Source organism: Equus przewalskii, chromosome 6, assembly GCF_037783145.1.
Source record: "Equus przewalskii isolate Varuska chromosome 6, EquPr2, whole genome shotgun sequence".
NCBI lineage: Eukaryota > Metazoa > Chordata > Mammalia > Perissodactyla > Equidae > Equus > Equus przewalskii.
In genome coordinates, this window is record NC_091836.1 from 23,398,835 (window position 1) to 23,423,899 (window position 25,065).

General features: G+C 38.1%; 2 protein-coding genes across 2 annotated transcripts in view; one reads left to right on the top strand and one right to left on the bottom strand.

Annotated features, from left to right (window-relative positions):
- NXPE4 (neurexophilin and PC-esterase domain family member 4) overlaps positions 1-11,271 on the bottom strand; it is a 50,868-nt gene extending 39,597 nt beyond the window's left edge. The window contains exon 1 of the mRNA XM_070623179.1: positions 11,233-11,271. The gene's annotated coding sequence lies outside the window, so the exon portion shown is untranslated. The remainder of the gene's footprint in view (positions 1-11,232) is intronic.
- Positions 11,272-13,740: 2,469 nt separating this feature from the next.
- The window catches only part of LOC103564111 (NXPE family member 2), a 41,819-nt gene continuing 30,494 nt past the window's right edge, over positions 13,741-25,065 (top strand). The window contains 1 exon segment of the mRNA XM_070623186.1: positions 13,741-14,605. Within this exon segment, the coding sequence (XP_070479287.1) occupies positions 14,477-14,605 (129 nt within the window). The 5' untranslated portion in view covers positions 13,741-14,476.

The following is a 25,065-nucleotide window of genomic DNA, read 5'->3' on the forward strand; positions in this document are numbered from 1 at the left end:
CAACAATGAAGTTTGCCACATAGATTGACCTTTCCTTTCATGAAGGATTTCTCTGTAGTAGGTAATGCTGTTTGATGGCATTTTACCCACAGTAGAACTTCTTTCAAAACTGGAATCAATCCTCTCAAATTTTCCTGCAGCTTTATCAATTAAGTTTATGTAATATTCTAAATCCTTTGTTGTCATTTCAACAGTTTTCACAGTATCTTCACCAGGAGTAGATTCCATCTCAAGCAACACTTTCCTTGCTCATCCACAAGAAGCAACTCCTCGTCTGTTAAAGTTTTATCATGAGATTGCAGCAATTCAGTCACATCTTTGAGCTCCACTTCTAATTCTAGTTCTCTTGCAATTTCCACCACAAATGCAGTTACTTCCTCCACTGAAGTCTTGAGTCCCTCAAAACCAACCATGAGGGTTGGAATCCACTTCTTCCAAACTCCTGACAATGCTGTTATTTTGACCTCTTCTCATGAGTCACAAATGTCCTTAATGACATCTAGAATGGTGAGTCCTTTCCAGAAGTTTTTCAATTTACTTTGCCCAGATCCATCAGAGGAATCACTATCTATGGCAGCTATTGCCTTACGAAATGTATTTCTTAAATAATGAGACTTGAAAGTTGAAATTACTCCTTGATCCATGGATGTTGTGTAGCAGGCATGAAAACAACATTAATCTCATTGTACATCCCCATCAGAGCTCTGGGGTGATCAGGTGCATTGCCAATGAGCAGTAACATTTTGAAAGGAATTTTTTGTTCTGAGAAGTAGGTCTCAACAGTGGGCTTAAAATATTCAGTAAACCATGTCGTAAACATGATGTGCTGTCATCTAGGCTTTGTTGTTCCATTTACAGAGCACAGACAGAGTAGATTTAGCATAATTCTTGAGGGCCCTAGGATTTTTGGAATGAGTATTGGCTTCAACTTGAAGTCACCATCTGCATTAGCCCCTAACAAGAGAGTCAACCTGTCCTTTGAAGCTTTGAAACCAGGCATTGACTTCTCCTCTCTAGCTATGCAAGTCCTAGATGGCATCTTCTTCCAGTATGAGGCTGTTTAATCTACATTGAAAATTTGTTGTTTAGTGTAGCCACCTTCATTAATGATCTTAGCTAGATCTTCTGGTAACTTGCGGCAGCTTCTACATCAGTACTTGCTGCCTCACCTTCACTTTTATGTTATGGAGATGGCCTCTTTCCGTAAACCTCATGAACCAACCTCTGCTGGCTTTAAACTTTTCTTCTGCAGCCTCCTCACATCTCTCAGCTTTCACAGAATGGAAGAACATTAGTGTCCTGCTCTGTATTTGGCTTTGGCTTAAGAGAACGTTGTGGCTAGTTTGATCTTCTATCCAGACCCCTAAAACTTTCCAAATCAACAATAAGGCTGTGTTGCTTTCTTATCATTTGTGTGCTAATTGGAGCAACACTTTTAATTTCCCTTCAGAACTTTTCTTTTGCATTCACAACTTGGCTGTCTGTCACGAAAAGTCTAGCTTTCAGCCTGTCTCAGCTTTTGACATGCCTCCTTCACAAAGCTTGATCATGTCCAGCTATTGATTTAAAGTGAGAGACATGCAACTCTTTCTTTTACTTGAGCATTTAGAGGCCATTGTAGTGTTACTACTTGGCGTAATTTCAGTATTGTTGTGCCTCAGGGAATAGGGAGGCCCAAGGAGAGGGAGAGAGATAGGGGAATGGCTGATCAGTGGAGCAGTCAGAACACACACAATATTCATTAATTAAGTTCACTGCCTTATATGGGTGTGGTTCATGGCTCCCCAAAACAAATACAATGGATACATCCAAGATCAACATTCACAGATCACCATAACAAATATAATGATAATGAAAAAGTTTGAAATGTTCTGAGAATTACTAAAATGTGACACAGAGACAGAAAGTGAGCAAATGCTGTTGGAAAAATCTCACTGATAGACTTGCTCAACACAAGGTTGCCACAAACCTTCTATTTGTAAAAAATATAGTATCTGTGAAGTGCAATAAAGTGAAGTGCAATAAATGCCTGTACAGACCTCTACACAAAACATACATAAAACACACCCCTACACACATTCACACACCCTTATATATATCCTTCAGAAACAAACACAGGGTTGAACATTAAAGAACATCTAAGCTTCCCACGTCTAAAGTATGTACCAATTTGTCTTAGTCCATTGGGCTGCTATAACAAGTTACTGTAGACTGGGTGGCTTATAAACAACATAAACTTATTTCTCACAGTTCTGGAAGCTGGAAGTCTGATATTAGAGTGCTAGGGTGGTCATGTTCTGGTGAGGGCCCTCTTCCAGGTTGAAGACTGCTGAATTTTTGTTGAGTCCTTACATGGCAGAAAGAGGGCAAGAGTGCTCTCTGGGGTCCCTTATATAAGCGCATTAATCCAATTCACGAGGGCTCTACCCTCATGACATAATTACCTCCCAAAGGCCTCATTTCCTCATGCCATCACATGAAGTTTAGAATTTTCAACATATGAGTTTTGGGGGAACACACACATTCAGTCCATAACCTTACTTATTCAACAAAATTTTATCAAGCTTTTACTATGTGTTAGGTGCTGTTCTGCCTGTACTGTGATAGCCATGTGGCCCAGTGAGGTATCTAAGAATCCACAGCTGTTTTCATGAAGATCCAGATCCTGATTGACAGAGTTATGGAGCTGGTTTTGCTCTTCTAGAATCAGAAGAAATCTTTCTGAATTTTTCTAATCCATTCTTGGTACTTTAGAAGTCAGTAGACTGAGAAACAGAGTGGCAGAGTAACTATAAAAAGGGAAAATGTTTCTTATTAACCTAATTATAATTAATAACTAGACAAGTTTCTCCTAAAACATTGATCTGAAGCATAACTCTGAAGTAATAGACTTCTAAGTGTTCATTTAGTTGGAGGTCCTTCAGTCATTGATTAAAACATGCTCCATGTCATTCATTGTGCTCAGTAGAAGGTGTGGTAAATTTAAAATATGTCCATAAATTCTCTGATACTCCTCTTTTCAAGAAATGGAGCCTAATTCTCCACATCTTGAGTGGGGCTGGTCTTGACTTCCTTCTAACAAATATAACTTGGTGGAAGTGATGGTGTGTGATTAGGTCAAAAGGCATCATGGCTTTCTCTTTGCTTTCTTTGGGGGGAGCTAGCTGCCGTGCCATGAGGATACTCAAGCAGTCTATGGAAAAGTCCGCATGCTGAGGAACTAAGGCCTCTTGCTAACAGACAGTAAGGAACCAAGGCCTCCTGACAAGAGCCATATGAGTAAGCCAGCTTAGAGGTGGATCTTTCAGCCCCAGTCAAACCTTCAGATGATGATTGCATCTCCAGCTGCCATCCTGAGAGCAATCTCTTGAGAGAATCCAAGCCAGAACCACTCTACTAAGCCACTCCTGAATTCTTGACCACACAAACTAAGATAGTAAATGTTTATTGTTTTAAGCCACTAAGTTACACCAGAGTAGATAACTAATACACAGAGGACACAGGAATGAAAGACACATTTCTTGACTTATGTCATAGACAAACACAGGCAAACACAAACGTTGTCATAAGTGCTATGATAAAAACGAAGTTGGTATTCTATGGGTACACAAAGAAGGAGCTCCAGCCTTGACTAGGAGAAGGATGTCCAGAAAGTCTTAGAAATGACATTTGAAGTAAGTCTAGGTAGATGGACAGTGTGCCTATTATTCACTATTGCCCCTCAATGCCAAACCACCTTTCTATATGCTGCTTTGTGATGCTGGGGCTGGGACTTTGCAAACCTCAGCTGGGTCCCTGCTGGGGGCACTAGAGAGAGACTTCAAGGGTGAAAGAAGATAGGGGACTGTTCCTTTCTGTCTGCTACCTGTTCCTGCCAGTGAAGAGCAACAAATAGCCTTTCATCTTGGCAGTGGTATCCAGTTTCTTTTGGCTCTTTAAGAGCTACTGTCATTGCCCTCTCCTCTGACATTCAGCAACCACAGGGCAATGCCTCCTTAGATTCGTGAGCCCTGCTTCACCGGGACCCTCCTCAAAGCTTATGGGTTTTGATAACGTCCACCTCTTCCCAATGCTTACCAGCCCTGGCGAGGGGGGTGGCTGCTTCATGTAGTTACTGTTCCTCCCTTCTGGCCTTTTGAATCCTCCAATATCTGTTTGACTTATTTTTGAATTTAACTTCTCTCTGTGGAAATAGCTAGTGTATGGTTTTTGTTTTCTTGAATGGACCCTGATTGATATAGGTAGGAATTAACCAGACAGAAGGTGAAGTGTACTCCAGAGAGAAGGAAGAGGATGAGCAAAGCCATGAAGCACAAGTGAGCATAAGGTATTTTACAACTTGGTCAGAGCATAGAGGACACCTGGAAAAAGCAACAGGCCAGGAAGTTATATAGAGTGGGCAGGGACTATGACTTGTCTTTATATTTTTCTTCAGAAAATATTAATAAGTAGTTTGTTAATCTTTTAATGGATATTGTCAGTATAAAATCAGGCTATTAGGGTGTGACTTATGGAATAGTAGAGTTAGAACTTTGGAAAATCTTTCTTCGGATAAACAGCTGGACAAAATTATCAAAAACAACCATTTCAGAACTCTGGAAATTAACCAAATGCATATAACAAATATAAAAGCATTTATTTGAGAAAAACTACTGAACTTTGAAGAGTGGAATCTCTGACATTTGACCTCAGGGATGCTCCCATCTTGCTCCCAGCTCCGTGGAGCAGTAGCCATGCGGAATGATAGCTGGAGGAGGCTGATTTGATTTAGAGCTCCACAAAAATGCCCTATGCCCAAGGATGATTCCAACAACAACAACAATCCAGAGACAATTTCTGGAATAGTGGTGTGAGGAGCAATATGGATCCTCTTCCCAGTGAAACAATCATTATTAGTGAAAATTATAAAACAAAGATTTAAAGTCTCTGGAAATTATTTTAAGGGCATACGGCAAGTGAATAAACATTTTAAAAAGAAAACCTACTAAATCTCGGTAAGAACAGCAAGAGTCTATGGCATTTGAGCAATGAAATGCTTCCTTCCTCCATCCATGCCCCCCAGTTTAGAAGGACAGAAACTCCACTCTCATTGGGTACAATGAAGAACACAGGCTCCACTTTCCCCAGCTCCCAGTAGAGGATACCTCCCCAGAAGCCACCAGCACTTCTCACCCGCTCTGGCTCCATGGTGCAGAAGGTCTATTCCAGGCAAGAATGGCTGAGAAGTCTGGGGCTCTCTTCCTCCACCCAGCCTTTACTTGTAGGGCAGAAACTCTATTCCAGGTGTGTCAGACTAATAATACTGCTCCCAAATTATGCCCATTCCAGCTCATTTGCTGGAGGAGACAAGCTGAGAAGATCTGTGCTCAAAGCTAGGCTATCACTCTGAGAAAAGTGGGCCATTGTCCCTATCCTCAATTCTGGAGCAATAGTAGAGGTTTTGGAAAGCCAAGACATAGAACAGAATACTCCAAAGATCTCCCCAAGGGAACTGACTTTACTTGGGAAGTTCAAGCCAAAGGGCACTCTTAAAAACAATGGAAACATTAGTGGCAGGGGTAGGCAATTAAGAGGAGGCCAGTAGTTCCTTGAGGTCAACAAGCTAAACCATAGACTGACTAGTTTACCAGGGAGAACTTCAGAAAGAAATAGCTAAGAAGAGCCCTTCTGGAGTTGGAACAAACCTGAAAGTCTAGTCTCAAAGATTGCCCCCAAATGTGGGCACATTTAATTGGATCAGTCAAAAATAATGGAGCAATCATTCAGCAATTACTAGAGGCTAACTGCTGAATGTTATACCAACAGATGCAGACAGCTTAACAGAGAGGTCAGAATAAAACAGAGTTAAAGAGAGCCTTAATAAAAGCACTGTCATCTCAGACTGATTGTGCACATGTCCAAGGTTACACCTTCTGAGGAGCAACATCAGAGTCTGCATGCTCCAGGAGAGCTAGACTACTAAGATAATCCAGCCAAGTCACTAAACGAATAAACAAGCAACAAAACAACATCAAGCTCCATAGGAGGAGATCAGTATATAGAGTTACTACAACATATTATCTGAAATGTGCAGTTTTCAACAAAAAATACGAGACATGCAAAGTAACTGGAAAGTGTGACCACAAAACAGGAAAAAGAACAAGCACTAGCAACTGCCTTGGACAATGTCAAGCTGTTAGATCTAGCAGACAAAAACTTCAAAACAACCATGATAAATATGTTCAAGAAACTGAAAGAAACTCTGCTTAAAGACAGAAAGGTATTCTGACAATACCCCATCAAAGAGAGATCATCAGTAAAGAGAAATGATAAAAAAATTTTAAAAACCAAATAACCAAATGGAAATTCTAGAATTGGAAAGTACAATAACTGAAAACAAAAGTTCACTAGAAGTGCTCAATAGCAGATCTGAATGAGAAAATCAGCATATTTGAAGATAAATTGATAGAGGTTGTGCATTCTGAAGAATAGAGAAAAATAAATAAATCTTCAGAGATATGTGGTATAATTTTAATCACACCAACGTACTCCTAATGGGGGAACCAGAGGAGAGGAGAGGGAGAAAAGAGGAGAAAAAAATTGAAGAAATAATGGCTGAAAATTTCTCAAATTTGATGAAAAGCATGAATCTACACAACCAAGAAGTCCAACCAACTCCAACTAGGATATTATAAAGAGATCTACATCCAGACTCATTATAGCAAAAATGTTGAAGGCCAAGGACAAACTGGAGGTTCTAGGCAGGGCAATTAGACAAGAAAAAAAATTGAGGTATTCAGATAGGAAAAGAAGAAGTAAATCTATCTCTATTTGCAGGTGACATGGTATCTTATAAAGAAAATCCTAAGCAATCCACTAAAAAACTATAGAACAAATAAATAAGTTCAGCAAGTTTGCAGGATATAAGATCAATATGCAAAAATCAATTGTGTTTCTACAAATTATCAGTGAACAATATGAAAATGAAATTAAGAAAAAAATTCCATTTATAATAGCATAAAAGAATTAAACACTTAGGAAGTTAAATAAAATAAATGCAAATCTTATAATCTGAAAATTACTAGATACTGTTGCAAGAAATTAAAGAAGACCTAAAAAAATGGAAAGACATCCCATGTTTATGGATCAGAGGACTTAATGTTGTTAGGATGATAGGATGAAACTGATCTTCAGATTCAACACAATCTCTATCAAATTCCCAACTAGCTTTTTGCTTTTGCAGAAATTAACAAGCTGGTGCTAAAATTCATGTGGAAATTCAAGGGACCCAGAATAGCCAAAACAATCTTGAAAAAGAACAAATCAGAGAAGCAACAATTCCCAATTTGAAACGTTCTATATAGTAACAGGAATTAAGCCTGTGTGGTACTGGCATAATGATTTATAGATCAATGGAACAGAATTCAGAGTCCAGAAAAAAACACTTACATTTACAGTTAATTGATTTTCTGCAATAGTGCCAAGACAATTCAATGAGGAAAAATAGTCTGAATAGTCTATTTGACAAAAGGTGCAGGGACAACTGGATATCCATAAGAAAAAGAATGAAGTTGGACCACTTTCTCACAGTCTACACAAAAATTAACTCAAAATAGATTATAGACCTTAAGTGTAAGAGGAAAACTACAAAACTCTCACAAAGAAAATACACAAGTAAATCTCTGTGACCTTAGATTAGGCAAAGCTTTCTTAGATATGACACCAAAAGCACAAACAACAAAAGAAAAAATATAAATTCTACTTCACTGAAACTAAAAACTTTTGTGTTTCAAAGAACACCGTTAAGAAAATGAAGACAACCCACAGATTGAGAAAATATTTGTAAACCATATATCCAATCAGGGACTTGTGTTTAGAATATATAAAGAACTGTTACAACTCAATAATAAAAAGGTAAATAACCCAATTTAAAAATGGACAAAAGATATGAGTAGATATTTCTTCAAAGAAGATGTACAAAAGGCCAGTTAGCACATGAAAAGATGCTGAACATCATTAGTCATTAGGGAAATGCAAATCAAGATCACGATGAGATACCACATCACATCCACTAGAATGGCTTTAATGAGAAAGACAATAACAAATGTTGGTAAGGATGTGGAGAAACTGAGATCCTCATTCATTGCTGTTGGGAAAATAAATGGTGTAATTGCTTTGGAAAACAGTCTTGTAGTCCCTCAAAATATTAAACATAGAGTTACTATATGCCCAGAAATTCCCCTCCTAGGTATGTACCCAAAAGAAATGAAAACATCATGTCTACACACTACACAAAAACTTGTATGTAAGTGTTTGTAGCAGCATTATAAATAAAAGATTGAAAAGAGAAACAACCTGAATGGCCATGAACTGATGAATGGATAAATAAAATGTGGTATGTCCAGACAAGGGACTATTGTTCAGCAATAAAAAGGAATGAAGTACTGATTCATGCTACCATATGGATAAAACCTCAAAAACCTTATGCTAAATGAAAATAGCCAGACACAAAAGACCATGTATTGAATGATTACATTTACATGAAATGTCCAGAAAAGGCCTGGAGACTGAAAGCAGATTACTGGTTGCCTGGGGATGGAAGCGGGAACAAGATGGGACTGCATATGGATATGAGGGATCTTTGGGGGACAATGGAAATGTTTTAAAATTGATTTTTAGTGTCAGTTTAATAACTAGATAAATTTATTGAGTCAGTGAACTGTACACTTAAAATGGGTGAATTTTATGGTATGTATATTATAGCTCAATAAAGCTGTTAAACAAAAAAATACAGTTGTGTGGGATACATGCTGTAATAGTGGAATGCATCACATGCTGGGAACAGATTGAGGAAAAATCAGTTCACTCTGTTTGGGGCTGGAGAGTACTACGTATGGAATAGGGAATATGGAATGGAAACCATTCTTGGTTTCATCTATACCACCCTCTTCTGTGGAATTCTTCTTTTTGCGGATCATTCTCTTCTGCTAATACCCATCACCACCCTCCTTTCTTTGTCGTCTATCAACCTCCCCCTTACATTGTCAAAGAAGTTAGTATTGAGTTCATGACCTTCCTCCCCACACCAAATCCCATTCTCATTCTGTGAGTTTTTAATAGCGACGTGGATGATACATCCGACATCTAAATCCTTATAGTTTCTTGTCTCTCTTCAATCCAGTGACCTTCTTCTTTATACCACTTTAGATAATCAGACCCATGAGCACATATTACAACTTGTCATTACCCATAATTTCTCTGCCATTTCAACACTCCACTTAGTGAGTAGAACTTCTTTTTCTTCTTGCAGTCCACTCACTTTTTTTTCTTTATTAAAACATTTAACTTATTGGTATGAAGTATTTCATTAAATTTATACTTAAAAAAATTGTTAAAATGCACAACATGAAATTTACCATTTTAACCATTTTAAGTGTATAGTTCAATATTGTTGAGTATATTCACGTTGTTTTGCAACCAATCTCCAGGATGTTCTCATCTTGCAAAACTGAAACTCTATACCCATTAAACAACAACTCCCCATTTCCCCCCACACTACATTTTTATGCACACCATGTTTTCTTCATCCATTCATCTGTCAATGGGCATTAGAGTTGCTTCAACCTTTGTCTATTGTGAATAGTGCTGCTATGTACATGGGTGTATAAATATCTGAGTTCCTGCTTTCAGTTATTTTGGGTGTATATCTAGAAGTGGAATTATTGGATCATATGATAATTCTACTTTTAATTTTTCGAAGAGCCACCATACTGTTTTCCACAGCGGCCACACTGTTTTGCATTCCCACCAATAGTACACAAGACTTCCAGTTTCTCCACATCCTTGCCAACACTGTTTTTTTTTTTCTAATAGTAGCCATCCTGATGGGTATGAGGTGATGTCTTGTGGTTTTGATTTCCCTAATGATTAGTGATGTTAAGCATCTTTTCATATGCTTATTGGCCATTTGTATACCTTCTTTGGAGAAATATTTAGTCAAGTCCTTTGCCCATGTTTTAATCAGGTCATTTGTCTTTTTGTTGTTGAGTTGTAGAGGTTCTTTATATAATCCGGACATTAGCCCTTTATCAGATATATCATTTGCAAATATTTTCTCCTACCCTGTAGGTTGCCTTTTCACTCTGTTGATTAAGTCCTTTGATGCACAGAAGTTTTTAATTTTGATGTAGTCCAATTTATTTTCATTTTTGCTGTCTTTTTCTTTTTACTTTTGGTGTTGTAGCCAAGAAATCATTACCATATCCAATATCAAGAAGCTGTCCCCCTATGTTTTCTTCTAAGAGTTTTATAGTTTTAGCTATTTTAAGTTTTTGATCCATTTTGAGTTAATTTTTGTATATGGTGTAAATTAAGGATCCAACTTCATTCCTTTGAATGTGGATATCTAATTTTCCCAACACTATTTGTTGAAGTGAAGTTTATACTTTTTTTTTATTGAGTTCATAATAGTTTACATCAATGTGAGATTTCAGTTGTACATTATTTCTTGACTGTCACTACATAAGTGCTCCCCTTCACCCCCTGTGCCCCCCACCACCCTCTTCCCCCTGGTAACCACTGAACTGTTTTCTTTGTCCCAGTACATTTTTATATTCCACATATGATCCACTCACTTTTTAACTCTTACTAATCCAACAGGTTATTAGATTGCTTAGACCAGGGGTCATCAGCAAAGTTTTCCTGTCAAGGGCCAGATAGTAAATATTTTAGGCTCATGGATCATATGATCTCTGTCACAATTACTCAACTCAATATGTAAGTGAATGGGTGTGACTCTCTTCCAAGAAAAACTCTATTTACAAAAACAGGCTGTGGACCAGATTTGGTCCGCGGGCCATAGTGTGCACCCCTCGCCCTTTGGATTAGACAGAGGCTTATGTAAGCATAAGAAAATTATTTTACCCAAGTCTCCCTTTCTCTATCTATGTGGTGGAGATGCTGCTTTCTAACCCCAAGTTTATAAAAGTTAAATGAGAAGATGAACTAAAAGCTATTGACGGCACATAGAACTGAGGAAATTGATGGTTTTTAAAAGACGTTCTAATAAATATCTTCTCTCTTTCAGACTGAGTTCTGAATGAGTGGAGAAATTAGAAAAGAGTAAGCAAATGGAGAACCCGCCCCCAAATTCACTGTTACTTCTAAGAAGGCTGAAATTGGAAAATGTGGTTTATACCTACATGTAGCCAAGAGGTCTTTCTAATACTGAATCCCAGCATCAGAGAAGCTTACCTATCCTGTCCAGGCAGCGTGAGACCAAGCCAGGCCTCCTCGAACAGGAAGAAGCAGAGGAGATTGGGTACCTTCTTATAAAAAATCACTAATGTCCTTCCAAATGGAAGGAAATACCAGGAGTGGGTTCTTAATGTTCTGCCTAGAACAAATGTTCGTTCCCTTCCCCCACAGTCCCCAGACTGGATGCCTATGTTCCTGATGTTGGGGCGACCTCTCCCACAAGGGTGCTGGCAACACAGACATTCTGCACGTGTACCAGGGAAGTTTCTCTGAGTTTAGCCCAAACTTCTTGATGAATATATTCCAAAAGCAGAGGAGAATGAACTTCAACCTTTAGGGGATTATGGCTATTGCTAAAAACAACCTTACTAAGGGATTAAAATTCCTTGGCAGTCTTTTCTTTTACCCTAAAAACTCATTTAAATGTTACGGTATGTTGAAGTTTAGATTGACAAAAATATCTAAAGTTATTTACCAATTAAGTAGCTTTAATTTGCCCCCCAAAAATCATTGAGTAAAATTAACACTAGAGGAAAATGGGCTGTTTAGTAGCCAGTACCCCTCTTCCCCCAAAATGTGGCCTCATACCGGCTCCCCACCATCAGGCAAAATAATTTTAATTTGAAAAGCACAAGTCAAGGCTATGTTACTTCAACCAAAAATCGGCTCTCCTTCATTGTATTTATTTCCTTTCATATCAATCGTAAGGATTGGGGAGCCATACCCTGAACTCATTGCGTCCATTCCTGTGGGCGGCAGGCCCACCACACAAGTCAAGGGCCTGGTGCTCTGGACTTGGCTCAAATGCTGACGCCGTGACCTCAGACCAGTTTTGTGGCTCCTCTCTGTGTCCCAGGCTCTTTGTTACGTGGGCATGACAGTATCTATCCTGACTAGCTCAACAACTATTGTGAAAACGAGGTGAGTTAATTACATATTTTAGGGGTACCAAGCATTTGTCTGTTTGCCATGCAGTTATCTATGTGGCAGTGGTGATTAGGCTGTGACTTGGAGCACACGTTTCTCATTAAGGATTTTTGGAGGCAAGTGTTTTCTCTTTGTTCCACACGAGGGAGCAGGCTCCAGGGGTTTAGTTTAAGAATCCTGGACCCACTATTAGAATCGTCACAACACTGTAGTACAAGGCAGTAGAAAGGAACATACCTTATCAAGGGTGGGGAAGGATTGGTGGGATCTGTATCTCTTTTCTTTCAATCAGTTCCTTCAGAAATTATCTACTGCATCTTAGTGCAGGTTTCCAACGTGCTGTGATCACAGTCTTGATATCTATATAGTTATATGGATGCGTACCTGGAGGGATTGGCATGGATGCAAACAAACCAATGTTATGTGTGTATACATATATCACATATACGAAATACATGCGTGTATATCTCTATATATCATCTCTATCTGGATATCTCTATGTTTATATGTAGATATTTAGGTATATCTATATCTCTATATCTGTATCTGTATCTCTATCAAGGTATATCTGTATCTGGATATCTCTATCTCTGTAGATATTCCCATGCAGAGCAATGCAATTTGAGGGTGGCTAGTGTAATGTGATGGTAACAGGCCACCAGTAGGTGGCTACACTGTGACCATGTACCACCTTTAGTGACAGTGACCCCCATGTCCACAGAGTTTGCTCTTTTAGATTCTTTCCTACCCTGTTACAGATGCAGTTTGCAGTGGGATTGAGACCTGTAGCTCTTCCTTTTATGGCCTGAGATTTAATTTAAATTGTTGTTGGAATGCTTAATGTATGCATTTGTTTAGAGCAAGGGAAGGAGTTCACAAAGAAAGCACTCCTAATATTGAGAGGAACCAGCCACATGAAGTCTCAGTCGTTCAGGAACTGTGGACAAGGGCTTCTGTTTTCTTCTTTCTGGTTTTTTCAGATACTTCTGTTATTGCAGACGTGACTAATTCCATAAGACACAAAGCAAAGGCGTGAGCAAAGGCAATGCCCTCTGTATAAAACTATGGTGACCCTGGGCTGGGATTGGATATGTCCATTCTCTCAAACAAACTGAGGAGCTTCCTCCTGGCTTCTTTCTTCTGGCTGGCTGCGTGGAGGGAGCAGGAACAGGTCATTGAAAGGGAGGCTGTGATTCCATCTGGCACACTGTGGCCACAAATGGCATTTCAGCCTTTGATCAATGAAGCTTATAGGGGAACTCCAACCCTAAAATAAACACAAAGACCACTTTAACCAACAAGCTTAGGACGGCTGTAATTGCTGTGCAAGAACATGATGGAGAAGATATTCCTCCACAGGTGCGGCGCTTTCCAACTCTTATTTGCAGAATTAATGGCAGAGACGGGAGGGAGAACCATAGACCAGTCAGTGCTTTTCAAATGAAGCATTGCAACCCTTCAGGGAAAGTACAATTATTCTATTTGCGCATGGAAAATACTAAAATGGAATGGAATAAAATAGAATTACTAGAAAAGATCACTGTGCTCTGCACACAATAAGGATAAGTATTGCTCTATGTGGTTTGGGTGGGGGGCGCGGTGTGAGCTCTGAAATGGGATTTGATATGATTTTCTTACTGTGGGTCACGAGCGAAGAGTTTGAGAAACACTGCCATAATTTAGCTGAGACTTTTGCAATTCTAGGCTTAAAAAGCTAAAACTAAAATTCTGGCCACTCAGCAATGACCTTTTCTAAAGAGTACACGCTTGCCCTTTATGGCAATGTTTTTCAACTGCTTTAGCATGAGGAGACGGAAAACCTGAGATGGAAGGAAGCTGCCTGAAAAAACAAATGGGAGATTTAGAAGGAAGCCTCAGGAGGCAGGGAAGACTAGGGAGAGAGGGTACCAGGTACTGCACGTGTGTGTGCATGTGTGTGAATGTGTTTGTGTATCCGAGAGAGATTTAGAGACTCGGGTTCATTGAAGGGCACCTGAAGAAAGTGTTTCTTAGGGTAAACAGTTACTAAAACTTGCCATGCTCACTGTGTTCTTAATGAGAGAAAAGGCTCGGAGCTCTGCTATGACTCCATACTGAAGAATTAACCTGAGAGTCAGCAACCAGGAGTCCTTCAGCCAGCTCAGTTCCCTGTCTCAGGGACTACCATGGTTTCTGATTCCTAATAGAACATATAATGGGACTTCCTGGAAACCCAGGAGACAGCAGCTGTATAGAAGATAATCCTGTTCTGGAAAGTACTGAGGAAGAACCAAAGCATAGAGAGCAACGTCATGTTGATTTGATTTAACGTGTGATGATTTCTCCTGTCCTCTCTCCGGTCCTCACTTCGTTTCCAAATGCCATAACTCGTAAATTATCGCTGATGCTGATATTTATCTTAGTTTTCTGGGTCATTTACTTGGTTTCAAAGGATCACACAAAGGTAGGAATTGTTTCCTTTTTCAGAATTTCAGAGAAGGTCACAGTGACTTTGAATGCTCACCTTTATGAAGGCAAGGATTAAAAGTTAAAAAGCGTGTCATCTTAGCAATGGATGTGACTGAGAGGGTCCCTTGTTCAGCATTAATCCTTTTGACAATATATATGCTATTATTGTCATTTTAGTGTCTGGTGGATTTGCAGCCGTCTCTGCAGTATTTGGCACTACTAACCATCCCGTCTAAGAATTCTCTCCAATTCCAGCCTCTGAGTCTGCTGTCCAGTTGAATCTCTGGTTCAGCCCTCTGCCTTCCTCATAGAGGTTTTCTTTTTCTTTGCATAGCTCAGCTGGGTTTTTGATTTTCCCTTTCTGCAGTCTTTCTTGACGGATCTAGCCTCATTTTCTCCTCCTTCCAAACATTTAGTACCAAACTGGCCTTTAAAAAATTCTGCTTTCGGGGGCCAGCCCAGTGGCGCAGAGGTTAAGTTCACACATTGCGCTTCAGGGGCCCGGGGTTCACCGGTTCGGATCCCAGGTGCAGACCTACACACTGTTTGTCAAGCCATGCTGTGATAGGTGTCCCACATAGAAAAGCAGAGGAAGATGGCCATGGATGTTAGCTTGGGGCTAATCTTCCTCAAAGAAAAAAAAAGATTCTGCTTTCATCATCTTCTTGTCCTGATCAAAAACTCTCACCAATGGCTTTCACAGATGACAGCGCTGATGAGATCAACTCAGTTAGCCATTCAAGGTTCTTTGAAATTTCGACCCAACTTCTTTTAAAAGTGTCTCTCTCAACTTTGTCTAACACAAACTCCCAGCCCCAAAGGAGAAGGACCACAAGTCTAAGACATTCAGACAATAATGTGAAGTGGTCCATAACAGAGCTCTCAGCCCACAGCTCAGAAGGTTTCTCTTTGTGAGTCTGCTCTATGAATATCTGCGTTCTCTAGGTTTCTGCCTTCCATCCTTTTCTCTTTATACTTGTATCTTTAATTCATATGCTCAGGTCCCATCCACTACCAATACTTGTATTTCTTAAAGTGAGGTGTGGACACTCTCTGCACCAGAGCACCAGGTTTGTGCATGTGTGTATAAAATTCAGATTCCTGAGCCCTACTCCAGAGCTACTGACAAGAAATCTCCGGGCTTGAGCCTAAGATTATGAAGTATTGACGAGCTCCCCAGCTGATTCCTATGCTCGCTCCAGTTTGAGAAGCTCTGCTTGTGCACTCCCAGAACTGAGACCTCTTCTGTGTCCCACACTTGGAAATGTGGTGTTCACAGGTTATCTTCACCTCGGTCTTGCACTAGTGTTACCAAGACAAAGAAATGCACACTGAATTTAGCATCTCCCTCACCACCCTCCTTGGCAAAAACAAAACAAACAAAACCAAATGGAAACAAATTCCCTGCCCTTTCTCCTCTCTCTCCTATGTTGCTACAGCCCACCACTCAACCAAGCCAAAACTCCCTTCTCAAGCACTCAGCCACTGTCTCATAAATTCTACCTCCTAAATATCTCTCAAATCTATCCTTTTTCTCCATCCCCATTGTCTTGCTTTAGTGCAATCCCTTGTCATTTCTCATCTATGCTGTAGAAATAGTCTCCTAATTAATTTCCCCTGCCCCCAGTCTCAGCCTGCTCTAATCATCCATTCAACACACGTTTGTTGAGTATAGATTGTGTGTCAGGCGCCGGCCTATGGATTAGGGATACAGAAATATGGGATGTCGTATTTGTGTTCAAGAATCCAGGATTTTATTTCTAAAATAAAAATTTGGATGTTGATCTAACCACCTTCAGTGGCTTCTCATGCAGCATTGTAGGGCCCAAACTCCCTGCACCGTGTCTCCTCAGGCCTTGATTAAAGGGCACAGAAGGCCACTTAAGCTGGCCCAAGATGTTCTTGCACCGGCTGTTTCCTCTGCCTGTTCTTCCTCTGGGTTTTCATGCAGCTCCCATTCTTCCTTCACGTACTTGCTCAAATGTCATCTTCTTTATATAACACTGAAAACAGCCCCACCCCTACCTCTTAGCGTTTCCCTTACACTGTTTGACAATTTTTTTGCAATAATACTTTTCACTTTCTAAAATACTAAAGAATTTACTTGTTTATTATGTCCATTTGATTATTGTCTATCTTGACCTGCTATAAAGTGACCTCCGTAAGAACAAGGATTTTTATCTGTATTTATTTGTTGGTATATCCCAAGTGCCCAGAACAGTGTCTAGCACATAAAAGATGCTTCATAAAGAACTGTTAAATAACTAAAGAAAGACTGTTCAGTGATCTAGGTGAGAGGTAGTGGTGACATGAAATAAGGTACTAACAATGGGGATGGAGAAAAGTCAATGGATTTGAGATAGAATCAACAGAAATAGTGATTGACTATGGGGGTGAAGAAGTCGAGTAAAACACGAATTATTTCAAGTATACACAACTGCATGGCTGGTGATGCCATTCACTGAAGAGGAAGAGAAATAGTTTTGGAAGAAAAAAGATAAGTTTAGATATAAACAGTCTATGTTTGAGGTGCTTTTCGGTCACCTAAATGGAGATGTTGCTTCAGGACGTTGTTGAATATACAGATTGAAAGCCGAGAACGATCTGGTTTAGAAAAATAGATTTAGGAAGCATCGGAGTATAAATGGCAGCTGAAGTCTTTGGAGTCTGTGACATTTCCTTGGGTGAGCTATGGAGTGAGAAGAAAGAGTTGCTAATGATATTGCCCTGAGGAACAAGAAAAGCACTGGTCTGAGAAGTGAGCGGTAGGAGGGAAAGTGAGAACAGTGATTGAAGAGAAATTTTGAGAAGCTTAATTGGGTAGGGGTAGGGAATAAGTGAAAGTCAGGATAGTAGTTAAAGGGGGAATAGGAAGCTTAGAAAGTTTTTCTTTTATTTTTTTAATATGGGAGATATTTGAATACACTTAAAGTCTTTTGGAAAGGGGCTAACAGAAACAAACAGGCAGTAGGGAGGAAAAGATGATTACACTTCACTTGGGCAGGGTGACAGGAAGTTGAATTGTAGTCTGACTACTCTTACAGCTGAGAAGGTTAAGTGACAAAGAGATCTAGGTATTGGAGGAATTGCTCCATGGACGTGGAGATCTACCTGGAGGATGTCAGGACTTTTAGTGATGAAGAAGACTATAAGCCAAGTTCTTCACAATCTTCAGTCAACGAGAGGAAGAAAGCAATGGGTTAGAAAATGACAGAGAAGAGGAGGATTACATAGTAATTGGTGATATTTGGTCAGATGTATCATGAGAACAAAAGATCTTAGAGTCTTCTGAAAAAGACCCTATATATTAGGGTTTATATATATGAAATATATATGTATCTGAAGTATATATATTTACATATTAAATATATATTTATCCCTAATATATATACTTGAAATATGTATATATCCTTAATGTATCTATATTTGAAATATGAATATTTGAAACAGGTTAATAAAAGAATGAGGCAATTGGGCTAAGAGTGAAATTGAAGATTGAATATTGATCCTAGCCCTGCTACTACTATTTTAAAGAGATTTTCCCCTTTATGCGCCTAATTTTAAGAGCCTGGCACAAAATTCTTTCTTTTTCCTTGCTCATATTTATGGCTTATTTGTTGTGTGATTCCATTACATAATATTCTTGAAATGACAAAATTATAGAAATGGAGAACAGGTAAATGATTGCCAGGGGTTAAGGGGTTAAGGAGGGGTTGGGGTGGGAGGGAAGTAGGAGTGGTTAAAAGAAGCAATATGAAGCAGCCCTGTCATGATGGAAATGTTCTGTATCTTGACTATATCAGTGTCAATATGCTGGTTGTAATATATTACTACAGCTTTGCAAGATGTTACCATTGGGGAAACTGGATAAAGGATACATGAGATTTCTCTATTATTTCTGACAACTATATGTGAATTTACAATTATCTAAAAATAGAAAGTTTAATTCTTTTCCTTTTTACTATACTTCTGTTCAAGTTTAAAACCTCATTACATGCTGAATCTTATCCAAATAATATTTCCCTTAAGAGTTCAGAACCCCATATGGTGTTCATCTTGCTTTTGTCAGACCTTGTTCAAATTTCCTGCCTGATCTCAGGTGCTACAGGAAATCCAGGGAAGCATATTAGGTTTCTCACTCAGGCTGGGAAACCTTCTTCCTGCTCCATTTATCTGGCTGAAGAGCCAAAAGTAGGGACCCCAGAGAATGAGAAGGGGTTAGAGAGATTGCAGAGAAGACAAGGCTCAAAAGAGCCATCCCATAAAGTGGTGGATGAATTTTTGGGCTTAACTTGAATTTAGCATGTACTGATCTTACCCTAAATAGCACACCAGAGACTTTGGGAATTGAACTACAGACTAGACCACTGCCCAGGTTCCAGACTGGCCACTGGATGTCACACACATGGGACAGATTCAAATAGCACAGCAAAGGCTTTGAGACCTGAAAGACCTTGGAACTGGAACCCACAAAAGGTGGATTGACTCTTGTGGCCTTAACCTACCTAGGTCAATTGCCTGATTAAAAAAAAAAAAATCCGTGTTAGCCTTAGGGTTTAAACATGACCTAAAATCTCATTGCATAATATTTGAAATATCCAGGGTATGAGCAAAAATTATTCAGCATATGAAGAACCAGGAAAATCACAACTTGCAAGAGAATAAACAAAAGTCACCAACCCTGAGATAAAAGATGTTGGGATTATCAAAGACTTTAAAACAGGAGTTATAACTGTATTAATTTTCTACTGCTGCTGCAACAAATTATCATAAAGTTAGTGGCTTAAACAATACAAATTTATCATCTTACATTTCTGGAGATCAGAATTCCAGAATGGATCTCATTGGGCTAAAATGAAGATGCATACTCTTCTGGACAGTTTAGGGGAGAATTAGTTCCTTGGCCTTTTTCACCTTTTAGGGGTCCACTTTTCTTGGTTCCTCCATCTTCAAAGCAAGCAACATTGGGCCAAGTTCTTCTCACACTGCCATCTCTCTGGTTCTCTCTCTTCTGCCTCTCTCACTTTGAGGACTCTTGTGATTACATTTGGCCCATCTGGATAATTCAGGATACTCTCTCTATTTTAAGGTCAGCTGATTAGCAACCTTAATTGCATGTCCTGTCTTAACTTCCCTTTACCATGTAGTCTAATATATTCATAGGTTTTCTAGAATAGGACATAGATATCTTATCCCTGTTCCTCAATAGGTAAGATGTTTTTTCTCCCTTTGCCTTCTTTCATGATTTTTCTCTTTGTCTTTGATTTTCTGCAGTTTGAATTTAGTATTCTTAGGTGTAGATTTGTTGGTATTTATTATCCTTGGTGTTCTCTGAGTTTCCTGAATCTATAGTTTGATGTTTGTTACTAATTTTGGGAAATTCTCATCCATTATTATTTTGAATATTTATTCCGTCTTTTTCTCTTTTTTCTCCCCTCTGTTGTTCCCATTACGTTACTCCTTTTGTATTTTCCCCCTAGTTCTTGGATATTCTGTTTTGTTTTTGTTTTTATTCTTTTTTATCTTTGTTTTTCAGTTTGGGAGGTTTCTACTGACATACCTTCAAACTCACTGATTCTTTCCTTGGCTGTGTTCAGTCTGCTAATGAGTTCACCAAAGACATTCTTCCTTTCTGTTACAGTGTTTTTGATTTCCAGTATTTCCTTTTGATTCTTTCTTAGAGTTTCCGTATCTCTGCTTACGTTACCAATCTGTTCCTGTATGTTGTCTACTTTTTGCATTAGAACACTTAGCACGCTAATTACAGTTATTTTAAATTCCTGGTCTGGTAATTCCGAAATCTCTACTATAGCTGAGTCTGGTTCTGATGCTTACATTGTTTCTTTAAACTGTGTTTTTTTTCTTTTTGCATGCATTTTAATCTTTTATTGAAAGATGGACATGATATATTGGTGAACTGGAACAGAGTAGATAGGCCTTTAGTGTGAGGTGTTATGTTTATCTGGATAGGAGTTAGACTGTGTACTGTTTACTAAAGACGTGGTGTCAAAGGCTAAAATTTCATCTAGAATCTTGGTTTTTGTTTCCCCTAGAATTTTTAAAAATCATTTATTTATTTATTCTGAGGAAGATTAGCCCTGAGTTAACATCCACCACCAATTCTACTCTTTTTTTCTGGGGAAGACTGGCCCTAGGCTAACATCCGTGCCCATCTTCCTCTACTTTATATATGAGATGCCTGCCACAGCATGGCTTGATAAGCAGTACGTAGGTCTGCACTTGGGATCCAAATCAGTGAACCCCAGGCAACCAATGCGGAGCATGTAAACTTAACCACTGCACCACTGGGCCAGCACCAAGTTTCCCCTAGAATTTTTGCCTTTGGATTTTCCTGGAAACTCCTTTTTAAATAGGGCCTGAGGCTTCCAATACTTTTAGCTGTCATCCACTGTTTAGACTGGATCCCTACTGATGTGATGGTAAAGTATGGGGGAGGAGAAGCATGGTACAGTCCTATGATTTGGTCTCAGTACTTTAGTGAGCTTGTACCCCTAAGGTTCACCTTCACAAATGCTTTTCCGCTTTCTGTCCTCCTCTCCTGACTTCACTCCTGGGTGAAATAAGAAGGCTAGGGGGAGCTGGATTTGGATATTTTCCTTCCTCTGGGTAGGTGAGGCTTTGGCAAACCCAAACTGTCTAAGGTCTAGTGAAATAGTTTTCCTTGAGGGCAAATCTTGTTAAGATGGTTCTAGGTGTGTTTCAAAATGGTTATAGAGGAACTAAAAGGAGAGAGAACTAAGAGAAAACAATTAATAAAATGACAGGCCTAAGTTAGAGCCTATCAATAAATACGTTAAAAATAAATAGTCCAAACATATCAATTAAAAGACAGCGACTGTCAGAATGGATTAAAAAAAATGAACCATAAATTGTCCATAATACACCCATTTTACATGTAAAGCTATAGATAGGCTAAAAGTTAAATAATAAAAATAGATATACTATGCAAATATTAACCAAAATAATGCTTGTATAGATTTACTAATTCAGACAAAGTAGATTTCAGAAACAGAAAAGTTACTAGGAGTAAATAGGATCATTACATAATGATAAAAGGGTCAATTCACCCCAAATTTATAACAACCATAAATTTGTATATATATGACAGCAGAGATTCAAAATATATCAAGAACAGGACATATAAATGAAAGGAGAAAAGAACAAATCCAAAATCATAGTTGGTGACTTCTGTGTTGCTCTCAGTAATTGATAGAACAAGTAGAAAGTCAGTGTAGGGCGTTGAATGGTGCCCCCCCGACAAGGATATGTCTACCTGAAACCTCTGAATGTACCATATTTAGAAAAATAGTCTTTGCAGATGTAATTAAGTTAACAATCTCAGGATGAGATCATCCTAGGTTAGAGTGGACCCTAAAGGCAATAACAAGTGACTTTTTAAGAGAAGAGAAGGGGAGAAGGCACACAGAGGGAAAGATGATGTGAAGATGACGGCAGAGATTGACATGTGCATCTACAAGCCAAGAATACCAAGGATTTCTAGCAGCCACCAGAAGCTAGGAGAGAGGCATGGGATAGATTCTGCCTCAGAACCTAGAGAAAGAATCAACTTTATTGATAACTTGATGTTAAAACTCTGGTGTCCATAACTGTGAGAGAATAAATTTACGTTGTTTAAAGCCACCAAATTTATGGTAATTTGTTATGGTAGCCCTAGGAAACTAATACAGTTAGCACAAAGAAAGAAGAACTGGGCTGGCCTGGTGGCATAGAGGTAAAGTGCGCACTTTTTTTTCTGCTTCGGCAGCCCGGGATTTGCTGGTTCAGATCCCAGGCATGGACATGGTAAGCTTGGCAAGCCATGCTGTGGCAGGCATCCCACATATAAAGTTGGGGAAGATGGGCACGGATCTTAGCTCAGGGCCAGTTTCCCTCAGCGAAAAGAGGAGGATTGGCAGCAGTTAGCTCAGGGCTAAACTTCCTCAAAAAAATATATAAAAAATAAAGAAGAACTAAAGAATACAATCAATTAACAGGATCTAATCGACGTTTATAAAGTACTTCACCCAACGACAGCAGTTTCAGTGCACATGAAACATTCACCAAGCTAGAACATTTCTTGAGTTATAAAACAAGCCTTAAAAATTTTTAAAATGTTACAAAGTATGAAAAAAATGAAATTAAATAATAATAATGAAATTAAATTGGAAATTAATAACAGAACAATAACTGGTACATCTCCAAGCATTTGGAAACTAAACACATTTATACATAATCCTTGGATCAAAGAAGAAGTTTCAAGGAACGTTAGAAAATACTTTGAACTGAATGAAATGGCAGTATGATTTATTAATGTTTGTTATACACAGTTAAAGCAGCACTTAGAGTGAAATTTAAAGCATTAAGTGATTATTCTAGAAAAGAAAAAGGGTATCAAATTAGTAACTTAATCTTCCACCTTAAAGAACTAGAAAAATCAAGCATAAAGAAAGAAATAATAAATATTAGAGTAGAAATCATTAAAATTAGAAACAGAGATATAATAGAGAAAATCAGTAGAACAAAAACTGCTTCTGTAAAATGATCTATAAAGTTGATAAAACTTTAGCCAAACTTATAAAGAAAAAAAAGAGAAGACATAAATAACCAATATCAGGAATGAAAGAAGGGACATTACTAAAGAAATCACAGACATTAAAGGATAATAAAGGAAAACCATAAATAACTCCAACCATATAAATTTGACATCTTGGATGAGATGGATGAATTCCTTAAAGGCCACAAACTACCAAAAATCCCCAAAGAATAATTAAAAATTCTGAATAGTCCTAAAATCAGTTAAATAGAATTCACAGTTAAAATTCTTCTGAAAAAGAAATCTCCAGGTCCAGATGGTTACATGGGAAAATTCTATCAAATATTTAAAGAATAAATAATACCAATTTTACACAATCTCTTCCAAAGGATAGAAAGAAAAGGAAAGCTTCCAAATCATTTTGTTATGCCAGCATTACCTTGATACCAAAACCAAACAAAGAGAGTATAAGGAAATAAAATAACAGACCAGCATCCTTTATGAACACAGGTGCAAAAATCCTCAACAAAATATTAGCAAATCAAACCCAACAATATAAAAAAAGAATAATATACTATGACTATGTGTGTTTGATGCCCAGAATACAAGGCTGATTTAATATTAAAAAATTGATCAATATAATCTACCATGTCAACAGGCTAGAGAAGAGAAAATACCTGATTAGAACAATTTATACAGAAAAAAATATTTGACAGAATTCATAAGTCATTCATGACCAAACCTTTTAGCAAGCTAGGAATAAAAGAGAAATTCCTTTCCTTAATCCATTAAAGGATATCCATGGCAAACATATAGCTAACATCATACTTAATGGTGAAAGATTGAATGCTTTTCCCCTGAAATCATAAACAAGGCAAGGATGACCATTTCCATCACTCCTATTTAATATCATACCGGAAAGGCTAGCTGTTGCAATAAGGTTAGGAAAAAGAAATAAAGTACATGTAGGTTGGAAATGAAGAGATAAAACTTGCCCTATTTGCAGATGACATAATTGTCTACATAGAAAATTCCAAGGAATCTACAAAAATGCTCCTAGAACTAACAAGTAAGTTTATCAAGGTCATATGATATAAGGTCAACACACAAAACTCAATTGAATTTCTATATATCGTATTTTTAGCAATGAAAAATTAGAAATAAAAAGTAAAAAGAAACAATGCCACATATGAGAGATTAAAAATAAAACTCCAAGATAAAATTTTAACAAAACAGGACAAAATCTGTAGTCTGAAAACTACAAAACTCTGATGGAAAAATTATAGACATATAAATGAATGAACTTACTATGTTCATGGACTGGAAGACTCAGTATAGTTAATATGTTAATTGTCTCACAACTAATCTATAGATTTAACACAATTTGAAACAAAAACTCCATAGGAATTTTTGTTGACCTAGATAAGCTGATTCTAAAATTTATATGGAAAAGCAAAGGAACTAGAATAGACAAAAGTTTTAAAAAGAAGAATGAAGTTGGAGGTCACACTACAAAATTTCAAGACTTAATATAAAGCTATAATAGTCAACACAATATGAAATTAATGAAGGGATAAACATGAAGATGAGTAGAACAGAATAGAAACTCCAGGGATGTAGCCATACAAATATGGTTAATTGATTTTTGACAAATGTAGAAAGACAAGTCATGGAAAAAGAATAGTTTTACAATAAATCGTTTGAACAATCAACCATCCATATGAGAATAAAATGAATATCATCATAAACATCCTACCACATACAAAACTAAACTGAAGTAGAAATTTATAATCTAAATGAGAGAGAATTCAAAATAAGTATCATAAAAAAAACTCAATGAGTTACAGGAAAATTCAGAAAAGCAGTTCAATGAAATCAGGAACAAAATTAATGAACAGAGG